The sequence below is a fragment of the Panthera tigris genome, chromosome C1 (assembly GCF_018350195.1).
Source record: "Panthera tigris isolate Pti1 chromosome C1, P.tigris_Pti1_mat1.1, whole genome shotgun sequence".
In the NCBI taxonomy this organism is placed as follows: domain Eukaryota; kingdom Metazoa; phylum Chordata; class Mammalia; order Carnivora; family Felidae; genus Panthera; species Panthera tigris.
The window spans coordinates 20,828,267-20,852,855 of NC_056667.1; the positions used below are offsets into that span (position 1 = coordinate 20,828,267).

The following is a 24,589-nucleotide window of genomic DNA, read 5'->3' on the forward strand; positions in this document are numbered from 1 at the left end:
CGTTTTGTTATTAGATGCTCATTCTTTTCAGCCAGTCACTGCTGCTGCAAAGGGAAAATTCACAAGGAATTCTTCTACGATCCTTTCACGTACCTGCTCCAAAACCTTCTGTGATTGCCCGTGACCTGTAGGAAAAAGCTTGAGGTCTTTCGGATGGCATCCAAACTGGGCACCATCAGAGTTATAATTTGACATTAATCTATATGAATTTTACTAAAGCCTATTTCAGTAAACTGTAAACTATTTTTGTCCATCATTATATCACCAGCATCTGGCACACAGAGGGTATTTAATGAATACATGTTAAATACAAGAGTAAATGAAGGAATACACGAGAGCAATGTATGTTTGCTCTAGAAAAACTGGACTAGATGTCAACATTCATGGATTCTATCATGGCCTCATTCTTGACCTTCCTGGGCTCTGTGGACTTGAACCCCAAGACAACCATAGATCCAGCCTGGCTTCCCAGAGGCTCTGAGGCCCGGACAAAGGTCAGTAGTCACCTGAGGGCTGCCTCCACACCCCGAGGGCTCTGCTACCAGGGTTTTTTTGTTTGTTTGTTTTTGTTTTTTAAGTTTATTTATTTATTTTTGAGAGAGAGACAGAGAGAGTGAGCAGGGGAGGGGCAGAGAGAGGAAGAGAAAGAATCCCAAGCAGGTGTCACAGTGCCAGAGTGGAGAACGATGTTGGGGCTCAATCTCTCTACCTGCTTCTGTTTGGTAATTTCCATAATAAAAGAAGATATGAGCCCCATCACCTCCGTTTCCTCAAGGGTTTGATTCCTCCTCTGGGTTTGTCAAGCCACCTAACGGGCTAAACTGCATCTCGGGGCACCTGGGTGGCTCAGTCGGTTAAGCGTCCGACTTCGGCTCAGGTCACGATCTCACCGTCTGTGAGTTCGAGCCCCACGTCGGGCTCTGGGCTGACCGCTCGGAGCCTGGAGCCTGCTTCGGATCCTGTGTCTCCCTCTCTCTCTGCCCCTCCCTTGCTCACACTCTTGTGTGTGCCTGTCTCTCTCAAAATGAAACATTAAAAAAATATTTTTAATAAATAAATAAACTGCAGTCCACTGGTTTCCCTCTCCCTGTTGAAGGCAGGGGCTGTCCTGGGTCCCTTCTGTCTCCTGGGGACATGGGTTCCTGGAATAAATGAACGGATGACTCAGTCTGGGTTCTCTTGTGCTAGGGCATCTGGAGCTCCAGCTAGCAGTCAATTCCTTTGATGGCAAAGGCCAGCTGTTTCATCCAGCTTTGTTTGTTCTGCTCAGGGTGGGGCAACGTAAAACCTCTGAAAGTAGGTGATATTTGCTGCTCAGTGACTGGTGCCGAGTGAGTTTCCCGGAGAATCCATTTACTGGCTGGACTGACAGGCAGGACAGGTGTGGCTTTCTACCCCTCAGAGTTCAAAGGCCTGGCTGGTGCATCTTCCTGGGCAAGCCCTGCTCACGCCCTTCGAGGCAAAGGCAGAAAAGCCAGAGGAGGCAGTGCCTTGGATGACTAGGCACACAGGGAAACAGGACGGGAACTTCTGCTCAGGCCCACGGCCAACAACATCTAGTTAAGAAGCCTGCAGTTTCAGTCACAGATTCGGGGGAGTCCTGTGGCTCCCGTGAAGTGAGCCCTAAAGACGAGGCGAGTCCCAAAGATGAGGCTGTTCAAGCTGCTGATTTTCTTGGCCCACTGGGGAGTCACCAGGGCTGAACCAGGTAGGTGCTACAAATGCCTTTGATGCCTTTGTTCTGTACTATGAACTCGATCCTGGCTGCTGGGGACTGCTCACAGAAAGCTGAAAATGTTGCTAAAAATAGCAAGGCAGGAAGCTAGGGCAGGGAGGCCTGGGAGAGAGTCAGTGGGGGTGGGAAGGGGCTGCTCTTTGGGCCTGAAGATTTGAAGTGGAGGCCAGGGCTGGCCAGGGGAGGGACACTGGCTTCACTAAGAGATGTGGGCACATAAGAGCCAGCCATCTGGTAGAGGCAGAAGGTGGCGGGCAGATTCATGAATTCATTCGGCAAACGTTGGTTAAGGGCCTTTTGCATATCATGCACTATTCTAGGAACCAGGAATGGGACAGCAAGGAAAAGGAACAAAGCCGAGCCCTAGTGAAGCAGCCCTTCACCTGGGGAGAAACAGACCGAAAGACACATGAACAAGTAAATGCATGGTCTTCTAGGAGACAATAAGTGTTATGCCGAATAATAAAGCAGAATAAAGGGGTGGGAGTGGGGGATGGGGGTACTTACGAGTGGCCAGGAGGTGACATTTGGGTAGAGACCTGAAGCAGTGAGGGAGAGAGCCATATGGACATCCAGGAGAACATTCCGGTAAGGGAGCTCACAAAGCACACAGGCCCTGAGCCTGATGCTCAGGTGATGCATATGAGGACGAGCATGGGGCCAGAGTGGCTGGGGCAAAGTAGGCAAGGTGAGTGGGAGAGATGAAGTTGGGGGCATGATGGGGGGAGGGAGGGCGCTGGGGGCTGGCGTCAGCTCACTTATAAGCATGTAGACAATGTAAGGACTCAGGGTAGAATGGGACATCATTAGAGGGTTTGGGGAGAGCTGTGGGGTGACCTGACTTGTGTAGGTTTAAAAGAAAATTTTTTAATGTTTATTTTTGAGACAGAGAGAGACAGAGCATGAGCGGGGGAGGGGCAGAGAGAGAGGGAGACACAGAATCCGAAGCAGGCTCCAGGCTCTGAGCTGTCAGCACAGAGCCTGACATGGGGCTCGAACCCATGAACCATGAGATCATGAGCTGAGCTGAAGTCGGATGCTCAACCGACTGAGCCACCCAGGTGTCCCTGTCTTGTGTAAGTTTAAAAGGCTCCCTGGGGATGTGAGGGCGATCTGGCTGCGACATCTGTCACCCCATTGATCGCCAGGGTTGATTCGGCTGATCTGGCTGGCTAGGCGGGTGTCCCCTTCCTCCCTCACCGCTCCATGTGCGTCCCTCCCGAAGCTGCGCACTCGGTCGAAGAGGACGACCTTCCCCGATAGAGGAGGACCGTTCTTCGGTCAAGGGTATACGAGTAGCTGCGCTCCCCTGCTAGAACCTCCAAACAAGCTCTCAAGGTCCATTTGTAGGAGAACGTAGGGTAGTCAAGCTTCCAAGACTCCAGACACATCCAAATGAGGCGCTGCACGTGGCAGTCTGCCTTTCTTAAAAAAAAAAAAAAAAAAAAAAAAAAAAAAAGTAAAAGGCTCCCTGGGCTGCATGTTGAGAGGAGACAGCAGTGGGGTAAAGGCAGGGTCTCAGTGTGCCTGAGACTTGCCTAGTTTTAGCACCGGAAGTTCAGTGACCTGGACGCTCCCTCAGTCCTGGGCTCCCTGGTAAAAGAGAAGCAGCCAAAACCATGGGGGGCTGTTGCCATCGTCCCGTGAGGGGAGGTGGAGGCTCCCCGGGGCGGTAGGAGCAGGGGTGGTTGGAGACGGTGTGATTCTGGACAAAACTTGCTGGCAGATGGTGGGGGTGACTCCAAGATTTTTGTCTCAGCAGCTGTGAGGACCGAGTTGTCATTGGCTGAGGTGCGGCAGGAGGGGGTGGCAGGTTGATTAGGGATGTGTCCAGTTGGGGATGCCCGTTAAGGATTTCCATGCGGTGGAATTTTCCTTAGGATCCTAGATTGCCCTTTCCGGGAGTCCTTGGATGGGACCTTAGAGGTGACCCTCCACCCTTTCTGTAGCTGCAGAAACTGAGGCTGAAAGGGGTCGGGGCTCTGCTGGTGGCTTGCTCGGTGGAGCTCAGTTCTCCCAGGCTGGAGCTGCTAGGTGCTCCCCTGGTCAGTGCATGTCCCCAGACACTACCCAGGAGCAGCTGGGAGCCCTGGCAAAGCACCCTGCTGGTGCGGCCGCATCCCAGAGGCCAGCGAGGAGGAGCCCGGGGCCTGGGGCCGGAGACCAGAGCAAAAGGCCTGAGAGGGACTTGGCTCTAAAAGCTCTGACCTCAAGGAGGAAGTGTCGCTGGGATGAGCGCTGACAGCGTGTCATTCCCTGTGAGGGCAACGTGTCCAGGAGACGCTGAGTGGCAGTCCTCCTTCGACCCTGCTGGGGGACTCCGGGCCCTGCCAGTCTGACTGGAGGGCGGGAATGGTTGCAAGGATCTCTCACTCTCGCTCTTTCACTTTTCTTTTCTTTTCTTTTCGAAAGTGTTTTAATGTTTATTTTTGAGAGAGAGAGGGAGAGGGAGAGAGAGAGAGAATGAATGGGGGAGCGGCTGAGAGAGAAGGAGACACAGAACTGGAAGCAGGCTCCAGGCTCTGAGCTGTCAGCACAGAGCCCAACACCGGGCTCGAACCCATGAATGGTGAGATCATGACCTGAGCTGAAGTCAGACGCTCAACCACCCCCGACTGAACCACCCAGGCGCCCCTCTTTCACTTTTAAATATGCTTTCTTGGAAATCTAAATGCCAGTGGGCACCCCACAGCCCAGAGTCCTAGTGGCTAAAATGGATCTCCCCGCCCCACAAAGGCACTAAGATGTTCATTGCAGCGTTGTTTATGGTAATGAAAAATGCTGACAGCAGTAATGGAATAGCTGAAGAGATTGTGGAAAAAAACACCCGGTGGAAAATTTTTAGGGCGTCACAGCAAAACTGAGAACAATAGGGATATTTATCAAGTACTTGTATGCCAGGCACTGCTGAAATTTTTACAGAATACCCTCACAACAGCCTTGTCAGGTAGGGATTATCAAAGTCACGGAGCCTCAGAGAAGTTAAATGACCAACCCAAGGTTACACATGTAGTAAATGTCCGAGTTGGGACATGAACCCAAGCAGTACAACGTCACTCTGTTTATAAAATAATGCTATGTCAAAACAAAGAGACACTAAAGCAAAGAGACAAGAAGAGCTAACGTTTATTTTCTGAGACTTAGGAGGGGCCAGGCTGATGCTAGTGGCTTATCAGCTGTCCTTTCAAAACCCACTTGAAAAATGAGAGAAGAAAAACCTCGTTTGGTTTTTATAGACCCTATAAAGCAGGTACTATTACCATTGTACCCATTTCGCGGATGAGGAAAATGAGACTCAGAGGAGGCTCAACACTTGCCCAAGGTCCCACAGCTAGGAAGTGGCAAGGACCAAGTCCGTACGTACTCAGCTGCCTTACACAGTATGCCTTTGGAAGGGTCCTCTTGGGATGGTGGGTTTTATAGGTACAATTTTTTTCTCTTTTCTCCAAACTTTCTGGAATGTATACATCTATACTTTAAAAACAAAGTTACATTTTATTTTTTAAGCGTATTTATTTTGAGAGACAGAGACAGCACAAATGGGGGAGGGGCAGAGAGGGGGGCGGACAGAGAATCCCAAGCAGACTCCACACTGCCAGAGCGGGGCCGGAAGTGGGTCTTGAACCCACGAAACCTTGAGATCATGACGTGAGCTGATACAAAGAGTCAGACGCTTAAGTGACTGAGCCACCCAGGTGCCCCCAAAATGAAATTTTAAAAGAATTCCACAGTACTGCTAGGTTTTTTCAGAGTCCAAATCTTCCCTCAAGTGCAGGAGAACTTTGAGACACCCAATCGGAGAGCAATCGTACCTGCTCTGTCTTGAAATGTGGGGTTCCTGCTTGCACCTTCCTTAGCGAAGAGCTTGGGTGGGGTGCCTGCTCCCTGGCTCTGTCTCCTCCCATGTAGCCCCCGTGCAGCACGGCCTTGTCTTTCAGCTTCATTTTTTAAAAAATAAATGGTAGAGACACACTCTTTTACTTTTATTTTAGAGAGTTGAGAGAGTGCATGAGCGGGGGAGAGGGGCAGAGGGAGAGAGAGGGAGAGAATCCTAAACAGGTTCCATGCTCAGCACAGAGCCCCATGCGGGGTTGATCCCATGACCCCGGGATCATGACCTGAGCTGAAATCAAGAGTCGGATGCTCAACCCACTGAGCCACCCAGGCGCCCCTATCCTTCAGTTTCTAATTGCAGAGAAACAGTCTCTTTCAGTGTGGGTTAGCATGGTAGGAAAACATTTCCCTCAAGAGTAAGCCTACGGGGCTGTCATGAAGAGAGAGCAATTTATGTACTTAACACAAGGGGTCCTAAATGTTGGATTTAACAAGGGAACCCTCTGTGTTTTGGAGGGCCTCGGTTTCCAGAGGAGGAATTATAATGGAAATGTTTGGGGTCGATGCTTAGGGTCAAAAACAAAGGACTAAAATAGAGACCACGATCATCTTGTGGTGTGGGTTATACACAATAATAATAGCATTGGAACTGGCAGGGCCTTCGGATAACCTTTGTGCAATAGTCTCATCTTATGTTTGAGGAAACAGAGGTTCCAGAAGAGAAGAAAAACTGAGGCCTGAGGGGCACAGTGGCCCAGGGAATGAGCACAGGCTGGCTTGTCCACCACATGGCCGGGTGCCATCCAAGCATCAAGAGTTGGATGCTTAACCGCCTGAGACACCCAGGCGCCCCTCCATGACGTTTTAATTAGAGCTTAAATTCCTCACAGTCTGTGGCTAATTCCATAGAAGCCTGTGGTTTCCACCCTTTTGTGGGCAACATACATGTTTTATAAAAGCCATCTGCTGGAGGCTCCGAGTCAACATTGTGCCTCAGCTTTGGAGTCAGAGAGGGCTGGGTTTGAGCCTCAGTTTCCTCATCTGTGAAACGGGCATAAGAATCCCACCTCACAGAATGGCGGCAAGGATGAAGTGAGATGAGCATGTAAAGGGCACCTGGCTAACATTCTTTGAGTCTCACGAGTCCCATCATCTTCCTCGCAGCCTTGCTCACTGATTGAACATCTATTCGGGCATCTTCCACATCCCAGGCACTGCTCGAGGTGCTGAGGACACAGAGATGAACAAGACAGGCTGCATCTCTCACGGAACTGACAGAGTAGACAGGGAAGGTGGATGATACACAAGTCGATAAGCTCATTTCATTATGTGAGAGTGTTCTGAAGAAAATAAAACTGAGGGAGGCGATAACTAGTGACCAGACGGGTGGTGGGGGATGGAACTTGAGAAAAGGTAGTCAAGGAAGGCTTCTTTGAGGTGGTGACCTTTGGGCTGAGGCCTGAATGAGGAGGACGAAGCAGCCATGCGAGCAATGACCTGGGGAAGACTGGGGAAGGCCACAGAGAAGCCAGAAAGAGGCCCTACGAGGCGAAAGAGTGGGGTGAGTTCTTTTGTGTGAGGTCTGTGTGATTTACTTCCACAGTGAAGACACCAGAGCCCAAGGAGGTGGAGCCCCCTGCTCTCTACGCCATTCCTTCCACTATCCTGGCCTCTCCTGGAGTCAGGCCTCCGGGGCACGTGCATGTACACACACACACACACACACACACACACACACACACACCACGAGGAATGCCAGGGAGGCTGGAAGGAGTTTCAGTTCTACACTCTGACTAGACCAGAGCTCATGGGAAGGGAGCTTGTGGGAAGAGAGAAACCAACAGCTGACCCGTGAGCCTGTCAGCAGACTGGAGTTTCTGAAGTGAAGCAACTTTCACTGAGTTCTTTGAGGCATGACATCAAAAGGGCAGATCTGCTCCCTGTTGATGGTTAGCGGAAAAGAGCCGGCTTGAGGCAGGGGAATGGTCTCTGCATGGTCTTGGGCGGGGCGGGGCGGGGGGAGGGGTGGTGGGGCGGGGGGGATCACGCTCCAGAGAGAAGGGCAAAGGGCCTCTCACTGCATCCGACCCGGTCAGCTCCGTCTCCGGCTTAGAAGCGGATGTGACCCCCCTTTCAGTCTCTGTGCAGGGGCTCAGGAAAGCCTACCAAACTCTGCCCATTTACTAGTTGAAACGGGGCAGTTTCTTTCCTCTGGCTTGGGATTTTGTCTCTGTAGGAGTAATTTCACATGCAGTCATGGCCTGTGTAACAAGTTTAAATTGCCCCCATTAGAAACAAAGACTCTCAGTTTGGGTAAAGAATGAACATGCAGGCATAGACTGCAAAAGTCTACAAAAAGACATATCTAAAATAAAAAGGCATCGGTTTTACCCTGTTAGCAATCACATCTTCCTGGGAGAGAATCAAGAGACGCAGGACCTCCACCATTTACCGTGTGATCTCAGGCAGGTTGACCTCTGAGCCTTAGTTTCCTTATCTGCAAAATGGGGGTGGTGATCAATATAGGTGACCCTTGAACACAAGTGCGAACTGTAGGTCCACTTACATACAGATTTTTTTATACAGTATTTCCTCTTCCTTATGATTTTCTTAATAACACTTTTTCTCTAGCTTACTTTATTGTACCAATACAGGATATCATATATATATATATATATATATATATAACATACAAAATAAGTGTTTATAAACTGTTTATGTTATCAGTAAGGCTTCTGGTCAACAGTAGGCTATTAGTAGTTAAGTTTTGAGGGAGTCATAGCTATGCACAGATTTGTGACTGAGGGAGGGTCGGTGCCCCTAACCTGCACTGTCCAAGGGTCAACTGTACCTGCAGGGCTCTGGTGACTATGTAATGACCTTGGGAGGGATCAAGATTTAATCAGTCATTTGCACCTTAGTATAAGTAAGCTTCTGATCCTTTCCTGGGACCAGGTTTAGATAAGGAGAGGTGAGAAGTCATAGAGAGAGAGGATCAGGAGCTGGACTCGACCTTCGGACCTCTCCTAGAGCCACACTGAATGCCCTGTGGCTTGGGTGGTGCCCCAGCCATCCAACCATGAAAGCTGCAGAAGCTGGGACTCCCAGGCTGACCCAATTTCCTGGGCTGGGGGCAGGGCCGGGGAGGGGGTGGGGGGTGGGTACGACTATTGGCATTAAGTGACACAGGAAATGGAGGAGGAAGCGACAGCAATGGTGGAGGGTGAGGAAATTCCAGGCTTTAGGGCAGAGGCCAAACCTGTTCCATAAGCCTCCTCCAAACTACTTACCCATTGTGCTGTGCTGGGTACAGATGTCAAATCTGCCCCTTGTAGCTCGTTTTCTTTGTTGGGACTCCTTTCTCTCGATCGCACTGAGAGGCTTTTTTTTTTTTTTTTTTTTTTTGTGAGGTTTTATTTTTAAGGAATCTGTGTACCCAACACGGGACTCATTTACAACCCCAAGATCAAGAGTATCTCTACCGCCTGAGCCAGCCAGGCTCCCCTCACACCAAGAGGTTTTCTGGCATCTCAGCCGCCCTTAGTTGGCTGAGACCAGGTTTCAGTTGACCACTTCAGGGCCACTCCCAGCTGCATCCAGAGCCACTAAGTACACACACCAGAAACTCGGCCCAATCTGAAGGAACATTCCTTCTTTTCTCGCCCAGCACTGCTGAGCTGCATCTCCACACATGTCCCCCAGGCTTTCGCTAATTAGCAAGATCTTACAAGGCAATTGGTGTGTAGACTTTCTCCCAGCTCAGATTTTCGTCTGTATTTCTCTGGAGCATGAGAAGATCTGCCTCTGGTTCTGGGCTCAGAAAGGTGAAGCAACTCACCCAAGGTCACACAGCTTTTATGTGGCTCCAGAGCCTGAGTGCTTATCCATGACACTCCCCAAAGTTTGCTCTTTTTTTTTTTTTTAATTTTTTTTTTTTAACGTTTATTTATTTTTGAGACAGAGAGAGACAGAGCATGAATGGGGGAGGGTCAGAGAGAGGGAGACACAGAATCTGAAACAGGCTCCAGGCTCTGAGCGGTCAGCACAGAGCCCGACGCGGGGCTCGAACTCATGGACCGTGAGATCATGACCTGAGCCGAAGTCGGACACTTAACCGACTGAGCCACCCAGGCGCCCCTCTTTTTTTTTTTTTTTTATATATTTTTATTTTTGAAGGAGAGAGAGAGAGAGACAGAGCATGAGTGGGGGAGGGGCAGAGAGAGAGGGAGACACAGGATCCAAAGCAGGCTCCAAGGCTCTGAGCAGGCAGCACAGAGCCCGATGCGAGGCTCGAACTCACAAACCGCGAGATCATGACCAGAGCTGACGCTGGACGCTCAACCGACTGAGCCACCCAGGTGCCCCTACCCAAACTTTGCTTTAAAACAAGCACTCTGCTTAGAACTAACTCCCAAAGGATTCTTTGAGGGTCATGAAGCCCAATCCTTCACGCTGCTGCTGGGTCCCCTGAGGTGGGGAGATGGGGAAGGTCAAAGGTCACAGGGCAGGGACAGAGCCAATCTTTTTCTCTCCTACTCTCAGTGCCTCCCTGGGCAAAGTCAGACCTGTGGCTCTTTTTCTCTGAAAGCTGGCTTCAGAGGAAACTTCATTTCACATTTACAGCTTGCTCTCTCCCAGCCCAGGGTACCCCTGGGCGTCTTCGCCATCCAGGCTCAGGGAGGGACCAGCATTGAAGAGGGTCTCCTTTCCTCTGCAGGGAAGTTCTGGCACATCTCGGACCTGCACCTTGACCCTGACTACAAGGTATCTGAAGACCCCCTCCAGGTGTGCCCATCAGCTGGCTCCCAGCCGGTGCCCAATGCAGGCCCCTGGGGTGACTACCTCTGCGACTCTCCCTGGGTCCTCATCAACTCCTCCATCTATGCCATGAAGGAGATCGAGCCCAAGCCAGACTTCATCCTCTGGACCGGGTGAGAGCAGTCACAAGAGCTAGGCTAGCCTTCACCTGCCAGCCTGGCACCCTCCCCACACTATCTCCATTTGTCCTCTCACCAGCCCTGATTCAGAGTCTATGAACCTAAAGCTCAAAGTTATGCAACTTGCTCAAAGGACTGTTGGCCTGGCTGATCCCAAAATTTGTGCCCTTGACTCTGTGTCTCCCAGACTTAGCAGAACGCAGAACGCAGCTCACTCTGAGGCTGGGGACAGTCATGGCCCATCTGGGTATGTGGACAGCTATTGGATTTTTTTTTTTTTTAATTTTTTATTTGAGAGAGAGGGAGAGAGAGAGAGAATCCCTGTACTCATGTGAGTGGGGGAGAGGCACAGACAAGGAGAGAGAGAGAGAATCCCAAGCAGGCTCCAACACTCCATGCAGAGTGCTGGGGCTTGATCCCACAACTCTGGGATCATGACCTGAGCCAATATCAAGAGTTGGATGTTCAACGGACTGAGCCACCCAGGCGCCCCAAGAATTCCTGGATTTTAAGTCAGGTGGACAGACACTGGGGCCACTCCCACTGGTGTTTAGGGACTCCAAGCCCTAGAGATCCAAATGCAGGGAGGGAAGAAGGTAGAGGTGAGGAGGAAGCAAAAGGCAAGCTGAGGACAAAGCACAAGGTAACACCCCAGAACCCTATCCCTGCCCCCAGGTGGGATATGTGTGACATTCTCAGGCTCCTGGCTGTCCAAGAATGAAGGAAAGGGAAAGGAAAAAACAAGTGGTTAATTGATAGAGATCACAGTCATGCAGGACATGGGTCTCCATCAGTTTGCAACTGTTTTAATGATTTATTTTGTTTTTTTATTTTTTAAAAAATCTTTAATGTTTACTTTTGAGAGAGACAGAGAGAGACAGAGTGCGAGCAGGGGAGGGGCAGAGAGAGAGAGGGAGACACAGAATCCGAAGCAGGCTCCGAGCTCCAAGCTGTCGGCACAGAGCCCGATGCGGGGCTCAAACTCACAAACCGTGAGACTGTGATCTGAGCCGAAGTCGGATACTTAACCGACTGAGTCAGCCAGGAGCCCCTGGCTTTATGTTTTGTAAGAAAAAAAGCAATCTTATCAATAATCAGACCCCACTTCCCCCCAGAAACCTAGAACTCAATTTCCTGGAGCCCTGACATCACCCTCTCTTCCATAGGATAGAAAATCTTATACAACCAGTCGCTCCTCACAACCCCAGTGCAGCTGTTTTTGCCCACAGGTCCTGTCCCTGTACCCTAATAAAACCACCCTTTTTGCACCGAAGATGTCTCAAGAATTCTTTCTTGGCCATGGGCTCCGAACCCTGCTCCTTCCAGCCACATCAGAGAGCCTGAGAGTGGTCTGGCATCGGGACCAAGTGTCCTGGCCGCCCTGGCCCTGGAGGGTTCTCACTGGTCAGACTGTTCCGCCCGAAGATAGCGCGTGGGGTGATTTCTGCTCAGCCAGACTCCATTTCTGCTTCTTATCCAAGGACGCTGCTGCGAGTCCTCCAACTTCCCTTAGCACTGGCGGTCCTTGTCACTCGAGGTCCACCCTTCACTCACCGGCTCCTTTCTCCCTCCCTTGGTAGGTCAGCCTGACTTGTGTTCAGCCCCCGGGGTAGACACTTGGGGAGCTGAGATGATAAGACCTGGACTGGCCTTCAAGGAGCTCACGGTCTTGGGGCGATGCAGACAAGCCCACTGAACCACCGTATCCCAGCAAGGAGAGAGAGTCACTGGGGGATGCGGGAGCTTCGCAGGGCACCTGATTCCATGTGGCAGGATCGGGGAGGACTTCTCACAGGAAGTGGTATCCGGGGAGCTGGTGAAGAAGGCCGGCAGGAGCTCTGACCTCTTGCTCCCTCTTTCAGCCTCAATGGACACTTCTACAGGGCAGGATCAAACCCATGATGCCCTCACCTGTCCTTCAGTGTGGCATGGGAGTGACCAGGAATGACCCTCAGATGGACCCTGTGGTTGGTGGTGGTGGTGGGGGGGTGGTGGTTGTGTTCAGCCGGGGGGCTGAACACAAGTCAGGCTGACCTACCAAGGGAGGGAGAAAGGAGCCGGTGAGCGAAGGGTGGACCTCGAGTGACAAGGACCGCCAGTGCTAAGGGAAGTTGGAGGACTCGCAGCAGCGTCCTTGGATAAGAAGCAGAAATGGAGTCTGGCTGAGCAGAAATCACCCCACGCGCTATCTTCGGGCGGAACAGTCTGACCAGTGAGAACCCTCCAGGGCCAGGGCGGCCAGGACGCTTGGTCCCAATGCCAAAGCTAGACACTTAAGAAATGTGACAGGGTCGTGGCGTCTGGGTGGCTCAGTCGGTTAAGCGTCCAACTCTTCGTGTCGGCTCAGGTGGTGATCTTGCGGTCGTGAGATCAAGCCCCATGTCAGGCTCCACACTGAGCATGGAGCCTACTTGGGATTCTCTCTCTCCCTTTCTCTCTGCCCCTCCCCTGCTTGCACACTCTCTCTCAACATAAATAAATAAATAAACTTAAAAAACAGCAACAAACAAGAAATGTGGCAGCGTCTCAGGGCAGTCCTGGGCAGCTCAGGAATCAGTCTAAGAAGAGAGTGAGCTTTAAGCCATGACCTTGAACTCTTGCTCCCAAGAGGCATCTGGCTCCGGGAGCCTCTGCTCTGAATTCTCTGAAGAGGAGCTGTGGGAGGGACGTGCAACATTCTGAAAGACGTGAGCCCTCTGGGAAAGGTGACTACTTTGGGAAATTCTGACCCTTTAACAGAAACAGGATGTTTCCGGGAAACCTCTGGGACCTTTTATAATTCAATTTCTAAAAAGTTTGACTTCCCTGGGCAAGTTGCCATCCCTTAGGGGTAATCTGTAGAAACTGGAAGTGTTTTCTTTCTTTCTTTTTTTTTTTTTTTAAATGTTTATTTAGTTTCGTTTTCTTTTTAATTGTTTTTTTAATGTTTATTTATTTTTGAGAGAGAGAGACAGAGCGTGAGTGGGGAAGTAGCAGAGAGGGAGACACAGAATCCAAAGCAGGCTCCAGGCTCTGAGCGGTCAGCAGAGATCCCGATGCGGGGCTCGAACCCAGGAACCGTGAGATCATGACCCGAGCCGAAGTCGAACGCTCAACCGACTGAGCCACCCAGGTGCCCCTGTTTATTTAGTTTTGAGAGGGAGAAAGGCAGAACATGAGTGGAGGAGGGGCAGAGAGAGAAGGAGACGCAGAAATCCGAAGCAGGCTTCAGGCTCTGAGCTGCCAGCACAGAGCCCTACTCCGGGCTCGAACCCCTGAGCCGTGAGATCATGACCTGAGCCGGAAGTCGGACGCTTAACGGCCTGAGCCCCCCAGGCGCCCCAAGAAACTGCAAGTGTTTTCTAAAAGAAAGAATTAGATCCTCCAAACTAGGGACAAATAAAAAACGAACTTTGTTCTGATGACTCTGGACCCCTGGCCTGTCCCTGGGGAAGACAGGGCCGAGAGGTTCCTCTTGCAGCCCTGAGGAGGGTGTCAGGAATGCAGCAGGGTGTGATGAGTGTAAGCGTGGACCCTGCAGCCAGTCTGACTAAACTCAGACCCTGGCTCCACCACTTTCTCGCTCTATACACTTGGGCAGGATTCTCCACCTCTCTGTGCCTTGATTCTTTATCTGTCGAACAGGACTAACAACAGAACTCACATTGTAGGATCATCGATGGGAAGCCCACGGGGATGTGGGTGTCACACACAGAAAGCCCCTGGCACAGAGTAAGCCACGGTGAGCTGTTAGCAACGGTAGCAGTACTATTAATTAAGCTACTTAACTTCTCCGGGGATGGGGGGCAGTGGGGAGGGGGCAGAGGGCACCTGGGCAGCGGCTGCCTCACCCTGTCAGGTCCAGCAGGGTCCTCAGGCTTTAGATTGTGGGGGCTCCGACCCATCCCCTAACCTGCCTTTCCCCATTCTCCTCCCTGCTCCCTGGCCTTGCTGTGTATTTCTAACTTGGATCCAGGAATTTAGGTCAGCCGAAAGAGGGACAGAACGGTCCTGGGGCAGGTCCTGGATCTGCCGTAGAGTAGATTTGAACTCTAAACTCTGAAGCCAGCTCCAAACTCCTGAGAACCCTTTAGGGAACAGAGCAGGACTCAGAGATGACTTTGCCACCCCGAGCTTCCTGGGGGCCTGCAAGATGGGACTGGAACTCTCAAGCTTCCCTCTTTAAATAATAATTACAACGGAGCAGCTACTAGTCTACATTTTATTTTGTATTTATTATTATTTTTTTTTTTTAAGAGAAAGGAAAATAAGGGCGCCTGGGTGGCTCAGTAGGTTGAGTGTCCGACTCTTTGATTTCAGCTCAGGTCATGATTCCAGGGTCGTGGGACAGAGCCCTGTGTTGGGCTCTGCACTGAGCATGGAACCTGCTTGGGATTCTCATTCTCTCTCTCTCTGTCTGTTCCTTCCTTGCTTATGCATGCACGCACATTCTCTCTCTCTCTAAAAATAAATAAGCCTAAAAAAAAAAAACCCCAAGAAGCAGAAATTTAAAAAAAAAGAAGATAAAGGAAAAGACTTTCCAAGTTAGGAGAGCTGCCCAGGAAATATGCCCTTTATAAGGTAGAAAGTGGTCCCACCAGTCTACAACATTATATATATATATATACACAGACACACACACACACACACACACACACACATATACACACACACACACACACACACACATAATTTTTCCCCCTTTAATAAAGTCTCATGAAAATCTAGGAGTAGGTACCATTATCTTCCCTATTTTACAGACGACATAATGGAGGCTCAGAGAGGTTAAGCAACCAGCCCAGGGACCCACAGCAGGTCAACGGCAGAGCCCAGGTTTGAGCTCTGTCTTGCGTGACCCCCAGCTCCAGCCTGGCCCTTCCCTCTCAGGGGGTGCCTGAGGGCCAGTTCCACAGCCTCTTTTCTCATGGCTGGGCTGTCCCTTCCTTTTCTCATGCCCCTTCCTGAGCTGCCCACACCAAACCGGCTCGATGGTGTTTTCCAGTGACGACACACCTCATGTGCCCAATGAGAGGCTGGGAGAGGCAGCCGTGCTGGCGATTGTGGACCGCCTGACCAGGCTCATCAGAGAGGTCTTTCCAGGTAAGACTCTGTCATTGGTTCCCCTGAAGCAGTTCCTGAAACCCCAGGCAGTGTCCGGCACGGTGGGAGAGCAACAGCAGCAAGATGTGGAGGAGGGACCTTCAACCACCGGCAGCACTGGCTGCTGGCCAAGTCCCCGGCGGGGCACTTCACGGCGATTGATTGTTTCTTCCCTTCCAACAACGCTGCAAAGAATGTGAGACATCACTGGCCCGTGTTTACACGCAGCATCCCGTTAACAGAAATGCCTGACATTTCGCTGCCTTCTGGCCTTGCCTGTTTAACGCAGACTCACGGCCCCTTCTCAGGGCATCTACGGTTACATACGGGCACGGTTCCCAGGAAGCCTCACGGGGACTCGCAGAGAGCCCTATGTCCTGCGGTGGCCCCAGGGCTGCCATCCACTGCCCTGAAACCATCCTGGCTACAGGGGCCTCCGGGAGATGCTGGGCTCCAGCTAAGGTGCTGTCCTTGCGCTTCTGGGGCTTTCAGAGCCTAGGAGGGTGGGCAGAGCTGTGAGTGATGATGGCAGCAGTCCCATGGAACATGACAAGGAGAATGGGATCCGCATCCCTCACCTAATGGACCCTGAAAATGTTTTTAAGCAGCCTGTGCCGAACACGAGGTCCTGGGGGCTGAATCGGGCTCTCGGGCTGCCAGCTGGGGACCCGTGAGAGCAGCCCACTAGCCCCCCACTCCCTTCCTCCGGGTTCTGGTACAGCTGCATCCTCTAAAGGCCTTAGTCATGGGTCCCCAGGACCCAGATATGGGCTAATGATGATACAAATAAATACGGCGGCAGCAGTGACTACACGGATCTATGCATCGAGTGCTCTGTGTCAGGCACTGTTCGAAGAACATTATATGCTTTAGCTCCTCGCGATAATCCTGGAGGGACGTGCTATTACTGTTTCAACTCTCCCGGTGAGAAATGTGAGCCTCCGAGTCAAGCAAACTGGTCAAGGTCACGTGGCAAGGGTGAGGACACAAATCCAGCTCTGAGCGCCACTCTTATCCACCACTGCCCCTGCCACTCCAGGAGGGGCCCTGTGCTGCCGTCACCACCCCACATCTGTCCTCCAGGCAACCTTTCTGCCACCTTCTTCCCCCGACGGGCATCATTTTATGCAGCATGGTCTAGTTGTCTGGACGCATAGATGAGGAACCTATGGCTCAGAGCCAGTCAGTTCCCAGGGAGGGACTCAAACTCATCCAACTCTGAGCACGCTTTCCTTGGCTCCCCATACACTTCGGGAATAAAAGCGGAACGATGGCTGAGCAAATGCTTTGTAAGTACGAGTTAACACACAAACATAAGGTAGAAGACCCTCTAGCTTATGACACACTTGCACAGTTACTGAATTTCCTAATATTCCAGACGCTATCAACTGTGAGTCGCCTCATATTTTATGTATTGCCAAGGACAAAAACGCTGTTAATTCAAGTACGACAGTGCTTCCTCATGGCCTCAGTAAGTTACACTCCGCCTGTAGAGATGTTAAAATAGAACATACTAGAAGAGTTCAAATCAAATGGATCCCGAGACCCCTGGGATCGGGACCTGAGTCAAAATCAAGAGTCAGATGCTTAACCGACTGAGCCACCCAGGCGCCCCGAGGCATTATCTGAGAATTACAGCAACACAGGTCAAGCAAGCCCTCTCCGTTTTATTGATAAATAAAGCCGGAGCACTGAGAAGTCAAGCAAATTGCTGCAGGGGAGGAAGGGACCGCAACTCCGGATTTCGGATCCACATCGTGTGTCATGCGTTCTTCCGGCCACGTGCCACCTGTGTTCCCATCAGAGTCACTGTGAACCCCGGCCCCTCTCCTCCAGCATGGCTGAGTGGTGAATGCAGGTGTGCTGGGCAAACAGATCTCAGTCTCGATTCAGTCTCTGCCAGTTCCCACTGGGCAATGCCCTGGAGACTCAGTTTCCTCTCTGTGCAAAACGAGGAGAAGAACGGTACCTGCCCAGAAGGTTGTTGTCAGGATTAAGTAATCCACTCACTCATTTAGTGAGTCAACAAATATTTATTGAGCATCTTATTCTTACTGTGAGTGAGATACCATTCTAGGGGGGAGGGAACTTGGCCAGGTTGTGCCCTCATGGAGCTTGTGCTTGTCAGAAGCTTCTAACCGTGCCTGGCACAAAGAAGCAGCGAAGGAAGGAGAGAGAGTTCCTCCCTTCTCATCTGTTCTTAGAATTCCAGGGATGTGTGGGGTTTGGGGCATTTTTTTAAGCGGCTTCTTTTTCTTTTTCTTCTTCTTTTCTGAGAGAGCGCGAGAGAGTGTGCATGAGGGAGGGGCAGAGAGAGAGAGAGGGAAAAAGAGAGAAACTTAAGCAGGCTCCGTGCCCAGTGCAGGGCCCGACCTGGGGCTTGATCTCATGACTGTGAGACCATGATCTGAAGCCTAAACCAAGAGTCGGATGCTCGGCTGGTGGCATTTGTGTTAAAGAGGCGAGGGTTTTCCAGGCGGGTACGGTGAGGGCTTCTGCCTTTGCAAACAATTCTTGATGGGAATTTGACAACCTCCTCCTTCAGCAGAGGTTTTAGCACTTTCAGATCTTGTAGGCTCTACAGCGCAAAAAGTCTCTGTGAAAATATCTCCCCAAGTGGGAACTGGAGGCTCCATCCTCCCTCATTGGTTCAAGGTCAGTCCCTGGGGAACGCCAGGCTAAGGGCAAAACCCTGCCCTGAGCTCAGAGGGGTTTTTATTTATTGTCAAACTTTTTTTTTGTAATGTTTATTTATTCTAGAGAGAGAGAGAGAGAGACAGAGACAGAGCATGAGTGAGAGAGGGGCACAGAATCTGAAGCAGGCTCCAGGCTCCGAGCTGGGGCTCAAACTCAACAGCCGTGAGATCATGACCTGAGCTGAAGACACTTAACCGACTGAGCCACCCAGGTGCCCCGTGTTTATTGTGAAACTTTTATTGAGAAACTACTACTTGCCAGACACAGAAGTAAAATAAAAGCAAGAATGAGGCTACTTCTGGGGAGGAAATGAGTCTGATGGGCTCCCTCCCCACAGGAGTCATTCACAAGCCACTTCCTTTCGTTTCCTTTCCTTCCTTTCCTTCCACCCCCACCCTGTTGTAGGCTTCTATCGCAAGTGGCTCTTCCCTTTTTTGTGACACCCTCACACCTCTAATTACTCAATACCTGTCAACCCCACTGCACTGCAAGGCCCCTGGGACGGGGACTGGGTGCCTGGTTCCCAGATCTACATGAGGTGCTCGATAAACACCCGTTGACTCACGAATGACTGAAACTCCTAAGGCTCCCCGAGTGAACCAAACCCTTTTCCTAAAAGTCAGTGGACCTGGAATCGACAAGAACAAGGGAGCACTAAATTGCCAAGGGGCTGATAATGGATGTGAAGATTATTTAGATCTTCTAGCCTTCTTCTTCTCATCCTCTGATGCTTCCGACCAGGGAACTTTATGCTGGGAATGGGGTTCGGAACTGGGATCAGAGAACTCACGGCTCTTCCTTCCCAGGTCTGAGCCACGTTCAGCCAGATTCCACTGAATGTGGTTTTCTGCTTATCTCTGTATTTTCCTCATTTGTGCTACGGCGTTTCTCCATTAGCGCGGTCGGCTCCTAGCGGACTGAAAATGACTAACTCCACCAAGCGCTTTCACATAAATATGTTTATATTTCTCTTTTTTCCTGCCCAGGTACTAAAGTCTACGCTGCTTTGGGGAATCATGACTTTCACCCCAAGAACCAGCTCCCAGCAGGGGGCAACAGCATCTATGATCAGGTAGCAGAACTGTGGAGGCCCTGGCTCAGTAACGAATCCATCGCTCTCTTCAAAGAAGGTACTAGCACCATCTGCAGCCATAAGCACTTACTTGTACGCCAAGGTCTGATTGAATTTTGTCTTCAACACGACCCCGTGAAACAGGTACTGACTTTATCCCCATTTTACGGATAAGGAGCCAGAGGCGTGAAGATGTCGACTCACTTGGCCAAGATCAGCCAGCTTAGGGATGGCCGACTCCAGTGCCCATACTCTCCACCCCACAGCGCTAGTGAGGATCATAAATGAATGTTTATTGAGCATATACTGTGTGCCAGGCACTTACTCTCAGCACATTCCGAGACTCCTCACAAAAACCCTAGGAAGGGGCAGTGACCTCCGGTTGAGGCCGGGTTTCCCACCCTTGGCACTGTTCACACCTCGGGCCGGATAATTCACCGTGGGGGCCGTCCTGTGTGTCGTAGGGCACATAGCAGCATCCAAGCCCCCTAACCACCGGATACCAGTAACACCCTCCACTGTGATAACCAAACATGTCTCCAGCCCCTGCCAAATGGTTCCTGGGGGACAAAATCAGTGGCTGAGAGCCACCGATCCGGAGACACAGCCAGCACAAGGTGACCCTGGCTTACTCTCTTCCCTGTCCTCAGTTCCAAATGGTGAAAACCCAACCAGAAGCCCGCGGGTTTAGTCCACAGAGATCAGCTTCTGGGACAGAGTGTTGAGTGAATGGGGTTGACAGCGGATCTGGAGGGACAAATGCTTCTTGCTGTTATGCACATTAGAGACAGGAGGAAACCGAAGCACGGAGAGGTGAAGTAAACACTTTCTCACGCTGCACAGCTACTAACTGCTAGAGCCAGGACTTGAACCTAGGCTGGCTGCCTCCAGAGCCTCTGATTTTACTCACCGTGCCCCTCCTATGGGAAAGATGGGAAGGGAGGACGCAAGGGCAGGAGAAGCTGGGCATGGAGTGGAGGGCACAGAGGTCCCTTCAGATCCTCTCTGGCTGTGACATCTTAGGTGCCTTCTATGCCGAGAAGCTGCCTGGACTGAGTGGGGCTGGGCGTGTCGTCGTCCTCAACACCAACCTGTACTACGGCAACAATGAGCAAACAGCGGGCATGGCCGACCCCGCTCGGCAGTTCCAGTGGTTGGAAGACGTGCTGACCAATGCATCCCGAGCTAAGGAAATGGTAACGGCTCCTGCCTCCACCTCCCACCTCTCTGGGGTCACTTCCTGAAGGAGTCTCCTGCCTCCACACAAACTCACCCAACCACTCAAGATGCCCCCATCACAGAGGGGTCCTTCATCAGCCTGGTACCAGGAGGCGGCTTTTTCCATCCACACAACAGCCTGTGAAAAAGAGTAAGAGTATTCTAGGAGCCACCCGGGTGGCTCGGTTGGTTAGCGTCTGACTTTTGTTTTTTTCGTGTTTGTTTATTTTTGAGAGAGAGGGAGAAAAAGACAGAGCATGGGCAGGGGAGGGGCAGAGAGAGAGGGAGACACAGAATCTGAAGCAGGCTCCAGGCTCTGAGCTGTCAGCACGGAGCCCGACGTGGGGCTGGAACCCACGGACTGTGAGATCATGACCTGAGCAGAAGTTGGACACTCAACCGACTGAGTCACCCAGGCGCCCCAAGCGTCTGACTCTTGATTTTGGCTCAGGTTATGACCTCATGATTTGTGGGATCGAGCCCGTCATCGGGCTCCGCGCTGACAGGGTACAGCCTGCTTGGGATTCTCTCTACTTCTCGCTCTGCCCCTCCCTGGCTTACACTCTGTCTGTCTCTCTCTCTCAAAATACATAAATAGAAAAATAGAAAAGCGTACTCCATGTGGCAGGCTTAGCACAGGCAAAGGCACACAGTGGAAAACACCAGGTGAAATCTTTGCTGGCTACCCAGAGTACCGGAATCTGCTTTGCAAGGGGTACCTTTGATCCTGTCTGCTTGCCTTTTGGGAGGCGGGTGGGCAGGCGTGAGGGGTCGGGGAGGGCATCCTTGAGCCCCTCCTGGGTACCCCTTCTGTGCAGGTGTACATTATTGGCCACGTGCCCCCAGGGTTCTTTGAGAAGACTCGGAACAAAGCTTGGTTCTGGGAGGGCTTCAATGAGGAGTACTTGAAGGTGGTCCGGAAGCACCATCATGTCATCGCGGGGCAGTTCTTCGGTCACCACCACACTGACAGCTTCCGGATGTTTTATGATGATACAGGTACTCGGCGAGGAGGGCAACTGCCAGCCCAGCCCCCTCCTCCTCTTGCCAGCCTCTCTCAGTCCCACTGTCTCTCTCCTGAAAGGTGCCCCCATCAGCGTCATGTTCCTTACACCGGGGGTCACCCCATGGAAAACCACCTTACCTGGAGTGGTCAACGGGGCCAACAATCCAGGCATCCGGGTATTTGAGTATGACCGAGCCACACTGAGCCTGCAGGTCAGGAGCCCTGCCTGGGTCTGTTGGGGCCAGAGGAGGAGGGTGGGGAGGGACCTGAATGTATCACTGCCTTGCCTAAGTCCTTCCAGGGAATCCACCTTCTTCTAGAGCTCAGGTTCAGAATCCCTGAGCCACCTCCAAATCCTGCAACCAAATCAGGTCAGTTTTTTGTCCCCAAATCTCCCTTCACCCTAGATCACATTCTCCAACTTGGCCTCCCTGCCTTTAGCCCTGCCCTGCTATAGCTCGTCTGCAGAAGGAACTAATTTTTTTTTAAGTCCTTCTTGTCTCTCTCCTGCTCAAAAACCTTCAATGGCTCCCCAGTGCCCTTAAGATAATAAGCTGGATCTCCCTGGCTTGGTATTCAAGGCTTCCGACAGTCGTGACCTCATGCCCATTGCCCACCTCATGCCTATGCCAACTAGGTCCCAGCCAAAGCAGGCCCCTAACTCATTAAGCAACCCTCATCTCCTGGGATGTGCTTGCGATTGTTGAAACAGCAAAGAAATATTATTCCTTTATTTATTCAACAAAATATACCAAGCATCTACCGTGTTCCCTGGTTCCCAGGCCCTGAGTTCAGGAGGCACATAAGTGAACAATAATAAAGTCACCACTCTCCTGGAGCTGACGTTCTTACAGGAGACACACAATAAATAAATCAGGGAAGTTAAGTGAGGCATGGAGAGAAGCGCTAAGGAGAAAACAGAGTGAGGAGGCCAGTGTGCCAGCGGTAGGGTATGTATGTATGCTGTGAGATGGGTGAGGCAGGGAAGTGTCACTGATAGGGTGACATTTGAATTCTGAGTAAATTGAGGGAGGGAACCACGTGAGCATGGTGGGGGGGGGGAGGCGAGGAAAGAGCAAGTTCAGAGGCCCTGGGGTGGGAGTGTGCTCGGTGTGTTAGGGAAGAGCAAGGAGGTCTGTGGCTGCAGAGGAAGGCACAAAGGGAGAGTGGGAAGAATGAGGTCAGATCATGTCAGCCATGAGTGGGACTCTCGAGGTGAAGGGTTTGGAGCAGAAGAACTAAATATTCTGACTTGTAATTTTACAAAACCGCCAAGTCTGCTATTCAGAGAACAGGCTTAAAGGGCAAGCAAGGGCAGAAATGGCGGTGGGAGGGGGGATCAGTTAGGAGGTGACAACAATAATCACTGAGAGGTGACGGTGCCTCGGGCCAGGGTGTGGCAGTGGGGCGGTGAGATGCCCCAGATCCTGGATGTATGCCGAAGGCAGAGAAGACAGGATTTGCCGGTGGACTGGATAACAGTGTGAGAGACAGGAGTCCCGGCTCTGGCCTCAGTCCCCGGAAGGGTGAAGCTGTCCTTCACTGAAATGGGATCACTGCAGGAGGAACAGGTTTCAGAGGGAAGATCAGAAGTCTGGTTGGGGACCTGTTAACTTTGGGAGGTCTAGATGCTATCCAGGCAAAAGTGCCCAGGGAAGAGGCAGCAGGGTATTCAAGGAGCAGGCCCAGGAAGAAGTGGATATAGAGATTTAATCTGGTTGTTGAGAGAGGACATTTATAGCCAGGGGCTGGATGAGATAACGTAGGTCCTTGATTCCAGAGCAAATGTGTATGGAAAAGAGGTCTGAGGGCTCTTTTTTTTTTTTTTTTTTTTTTTTGAGGACTTTCAAGAGTATGGCCTGTTGTCCACATGGGCACTCAAGAGGGCCTTAGCAGAGGAATCACAGCCTGGTTCTTTGTCCCCCCTGCCCCCAACATACTCTACATCCTTCTCAGGGAGGGAGTCAGAGAGGCCTGGGTTTTCCACCACTCATGAAATTTTTTTTACCTCTTTGGCCTCCGTTTATGGGAGTAACAGTACCTCACAGGGTTTCGAGAGGACCAAACGAAATAACGTAATGTGCCCAGGGGGAAGTTACCATCTATTCATAGCAGCTCCTCTTACCCCACTTCTAGTGACTTGAGGCAGGCCCACAAATTTAAGTGGAAAGCATTGGACAGATAAACGTTTCCAGATTCTAGTTCTGAAGATGCACTGGAGACCTAGGGGTCTTGAGTGTATCCCAAGCCCTCGGCAGCCACAATCCCATAACCTCGTTCAGCCAGGCACCCCATCCTACTTTTTAAAGTTGCTTTTTATCCCTTAATTCTATAAACATTTCCTGTGTATCTGGGACAGAAAACGCGTAGGCCGCAGGGTTAACCACCTGGATTCCAAACCTGCCACTGCTACTAAATACCGGTAGGACCCTGCCCAAATTAATTAAACTCTTTAGGACTCAGTTTCCTCATTTGTGAAATCGGGTATTAAGTGCAGGTGCCTCGTCAGCAACAGCAGTCATGGTTACAAAGAGTCTGGGGGCAAATGCAAGGTGCAGGATTGGGGGGGGGGAAGCCGACGGCTGCTCATGGCCTACCCTCCTCCCTCCCTCCACCAGGACATGGTGACCTACTTCGTGAACCTGAGCCAGGCGAACGAAAAGGGGATCCCGCTCTGGGAGCTTGAGTACCGGTTGACGGAGGCCTACGGGGTGCCCGACGCAGGCTCCCGCTCCATGCACGCGGCGCTGGGCCGCATCGCCAGCGACCCCGGCACGTTGCAGCGCTACTACGTTTACAACTCGGTCAGCTACGACATGGAGGCCTGCGACCCGGCCTGCAGCGCCGAGCACGTGTGCGCGATGCGCGAGGTGGCCTTCGACGCTTACGCCGCCTGCCTGCGCGCCCCCGGCGCCGCGCCCGCGCCCCGGCTCGCGCTCCTGCTCGCGGCGCTGCTGGGCCTGCGCGCGCTGCTAGCGCCGTGACCTCGGGCGCCCGGCCGCCTGGCTCGC

At 51.6% G+C, this 24,589-nt stretch overlaps 1 protein-coding gene and 1 long non-coding RNA gene across 3 annotated transcripts; one reads left to right on the plus strand and one right to left on the minus strand.

The window, feature by feature from the left end:
* Positions 1 to 1,625: 1,625 nt before the first annotated feature.
* SMPDL3B (sphingomyelin phosphodiesterase acid like 3B) lies at positions 1,626 to 24,583 on the plus strand. Its single transcript, XM_007097941.3, has 8 exons — positions 1,626 to 1,708; positions 10,287 to 10,500; positions 15,488 to 15,585; positions 19,269 to 19,412; positions 20,378 to 20,550; positions 21,391 to 21,571; positions 21,657 to 21,790; positions 24,197 to 24,583. The coding sequence occupies exons 1-8, from the start codon at positions 1,648 to 1,650 to the stop codon at positions 24,560 to 24,562; spliced, it is 1,371 nt and encodes a 456-aa protein (XP_007098003.2). The 5' UTR covers positions 1,626 to 1,647; the 3' UTR covers positions 24,563 to 24,583.
* Positions 7,780 to 24,298, minus strand: LOC122241299. Of its 2 annotated transcripts, none has more exons than XR_006221353.1 (3): positions 24,212 to 24,298; positions 20,628 to 20,711; positions 7,780 to 8,066 (listed from the first exon to the last, which is right to left on the minus strand). It is a non-coding gene; the product is annotated as an uncharacterized LOC122241299 (long non-coding RNA). The 2 variants fall into 2 exon arrangements; XR_006221352.1 differs by lacking the exon at positions 7,780 to 8,066 and adding an exon at positions 20,401 to 20,445.
* Positions 24,584 to 24,589: the final 6 nt, after the last annotated feature.